General features: G+C 46.7%; 1 protein-coding gene across 1 annotated transcript; it reads right to left on the reverse strand.

The window, feature by feature from the left end:
- On the reverse strand, positions 1–2,960 carry kcnj14 (potassium inwardly rectifying channel subfamily J member 14). The gene is made up of 3 exons (XM_053327920.1): positions 1,908–2,960; positions 411–728; positions 1–231 (listed from the first exon to the last, which is right to left on the reverse strand). The coding sequence occupies exons 1-3, from the start codon at positions 2,958–2,960 to the stop codon at positions 1–3; spliced, it is 1,602 nt and encodes a 533-aa protein (XP_053183895.1).

Genomic DNA, 2,960 nt, shown 5'->3' on the forward strand with positions numbered 1-2,960 from the left:
TCAGTTGTAGTGGAGATGTTCTGACAGTGACTGCCTTCGGGTTGGTGGGGAGGGACATTCAGGGTCTTGTTCAGGGTCATCATCAGGGGAGACGAGTTGCAGAGCCACTTCATTCTCATAGCAGAACGATGAGCGTGAGCTTTGAATGTACTTCTGCTCAGCGAGTTCTTTAGCACTGCATGAGGGTGTGTTTGGGATCTCATATGTTCGATGGAAGAATGAGTAGTCCACCTGGAAAAAGGACAGAACACAAAAATAAATGAGCTTCAATTATTAACAAAGTTTTGTAAAATGAACATGTAGACCCATCCAAACTCTCGAGAAACAAAGATACCGCTCTACTGCGGACATCATATCACAGGCCTAAGTGTCCTTATCCTTTATGTACAACTTAGTAGTTCCTCTCTCACCTGGTAACCGTCTTTCCTCTCAAAGAGCACTGGTTCGAAGCGATGTCCCCAGAGGATTTCGGAAGCCAGATAGGAGCTACGGCACTGTGTGGTCATGGCTGTGGCCTCCACCATGCCCTCAAGTATGACAACTACTTCCAATTCAGAGTCATTTTCCAGGGTCTTTTGGTCCATCTCGAAGAATGGAGACTCGTCGTTGATCTCATGGACAACTGTCACTGGTGACACCAAGAAGATGCGGTCTGTGCCAGTGTCAAAACCCACATTGATGTCCTCATTATCCAGCGGAAGGAACTCTCCCTCTGGAGTTACCCTTGGCTGAGAGCAGGTTGGGAATATAGAGTGAAATAGTCACTATTTAGTACATAAAACTTTCCACATTAGATGTTGTGATGTTACAAAATAGATTTTCAGATGTGGAATGTGAAATGTTACATGGCAACTAGAAACGATTTCCAATGTGAAACAAATAACAGCCAAAAGGAGGCAGGGGAAGACTAAGTAAACTGTACTATCATGACTGTAAACTGTAATATAATAACCCTGTAAATTTAACTTGCAAAACTATGATATGAGGATAAGGATGGCATTTATCACACATATCACCTTGAAGGGCACAGCGTACATATGAAAACCTCATTTTATATATGAAAATTCACTTAGTTAACATTTCCTTAGAGAAAAACACTGGAAATTAAATTCTTGAACTGATCCAAAAGCTTAGTATTTGGTTATTATTCTAGCTAAATTGGCAATGCAAGTCTTTATTTGTACCACCCATTGGCTTATCACTCACTCAGCCCTTAGTATTGAACAATATCCAGACCCAGCATTTAGAATCGTATTTCTTTGATCCTTGCAAACGTAATCTCATCTGCCCTGTCTGAACTTTGATATGGTCATGCTATTAAGAGAGATCAAATTGTCTATGCTGTATCCTCACTGCTCCACAGATTTTGACCCTGCAGACAACTGTGGCAAGATACACACACGCAGATAAATGCACACAATGAGCAGTGCTCATGGCAAAACATGCACAAACAAGGAAACATGTCGTAACATAAGGTCAAAGAGTAGGGTAAACATCAGTATTGAGTACAATCACCCAAACCCATGTAGGTACAGTACACACAAGGGAAAATTAGATGACGAAGGACAATGGCTCTTAGTTAAAGAATTGTGGGCAAGTTAATCCATGCTAAATCTTCCTAACCCCTGAGGGAAAATAAAACAAGCTCTCATTAACTACGGTCCACAGAATACAGGCCAGATGGTCTCAGCGCTCTCTCTTTCTCTCTACTGAAACCTCCACCACTGTCTCTCACAGCAGTAACCTCTATATTTTTGCTGATACTTTCTTTAAATTTGCTGTCAGTTTAACCCTCAAAACACTTCTTAAAACAGTTTTTCTAAAAGACAAGTTAAGTTAATAATTGCCATATTTTCTGACCTCTTTGAATTTTTCATTATGGCCATTATCAATATGCCTCCACTTACCTTCAGTAGTTGTGCTCGGACATGCGCCTCTACCAGGTGACTCTTACGTAGGTTTCCAACCCTCCACATCATGCACAGTCTGCCATCCCTCAGCGCCACCACAGCTGTGTCAGAGAAGATCAGTGTCTCGTTGCGCTTCTTGGGCTTAGCAATCTTTGCCATTACTGCCCCGATGATGAAGGCGTCAATAATGCAGCCCACAATGCACTGCAAAACGACCGCCACCACCGCCAGGGGACATTCTTCGGTCACGCTTCTAAATCCATAACCGATGGATGTCTGCGTCTCCAAGGAGAATAGAAAGGCCGCCATAAAGCTGTTCACCTGGAGGAAGCACGGCTCCTCAACGACAGTCTCTCTATCCGACTCTCCTCCAGATCCGGCCTCTCCTGATCCTGAGATTCCTGAGCTGGGGGCAAGCCGAATAGAAAGGTCCCCATGCGCGGAGGCAATGAGCCAGAAGGCAAATCCAAAGAGCAGCCAGGAGAGAAGGAAGGAGAGGGTGAAGATGACCAGCATCCAGCGCCAGCGGATGTCCACACAGGTGGTGAAGAGGTCGCTGAGGTACCGCTGGCCCCTCTCGCTCATGTTGACGAAGGTGACGTTGCAGCGTCCGTCCTTGCCCACAAAGCGCTGTCGGGGCCGGCGGCTTGAGCGCCTGGTGCGGCGGCGGTTGGTAGTGGAGGGGGAAGAGAGTGGATTTGAAGATGACCGGCCTTCAACTCTTCCTCCTAAACTACTGCCTATTCCACTTCTTAGCCCTGAGCATATCCTTCCTGCTCTCATCCCGCCTTCTCCTCCTGTGTCTCCCCCAACTGACTCTCCAATGGCACTCTGCCTCCGTGCATTGTTGGTGTTGCTCTGAAGAGGTAGAGCTTTGCCGTTGAGGGCATGGGTCGGGGAGGGACTGGTTGGGGTCCCTGACCCTGTTGGACTTCCCCCTGCCCTAGCCGTATCTGCAGCACTCTGTGCCAGCCTCATGACCTCCTCCTCCTCCACTGGCCCATCCACCACAGCACTGAAGCGCCGTTTCACACGTGCTGCTCCCATCAT

The sequence above is a fragment of the Scomber japonicus genome, chromosome 10, assembly GCF_027409825.1.
Source record: "Scomber japonicus isolate fScoJap1 chromosome 10, fScoJap1.pri, whole genome shotgun sequence".
NCBI classification, from domain to species: Eukaryota; Metazoa; Chordata; class Actinopteri; order Scombriformes; family Scombridae; genus Scomber; species Scomber japonicus.

Coding starts and splice junctions, on each gene's coding strand:
- kcnj14 (XM_053327920.1), bottom strand. CDS start 2,960: ATGATGGGAGCAGCACGTGTGAAACGGCGCTTCAGTGCTGTGGTGGAT. Junction 729..1,907: donor TCCGAGCACAACTACTGAAG/GTAAGTGGAGGC, acceptor ACCTGCTCTCAG/CCAAGGGTAACTCCAGAGGG. Junction 232..410: donor AGAGGAAAGACGGTTACCAG/GTGAGAGAGGAA, acceptor TCCTTTTTCCAG/GTGGACTACTCATTCTTCCA.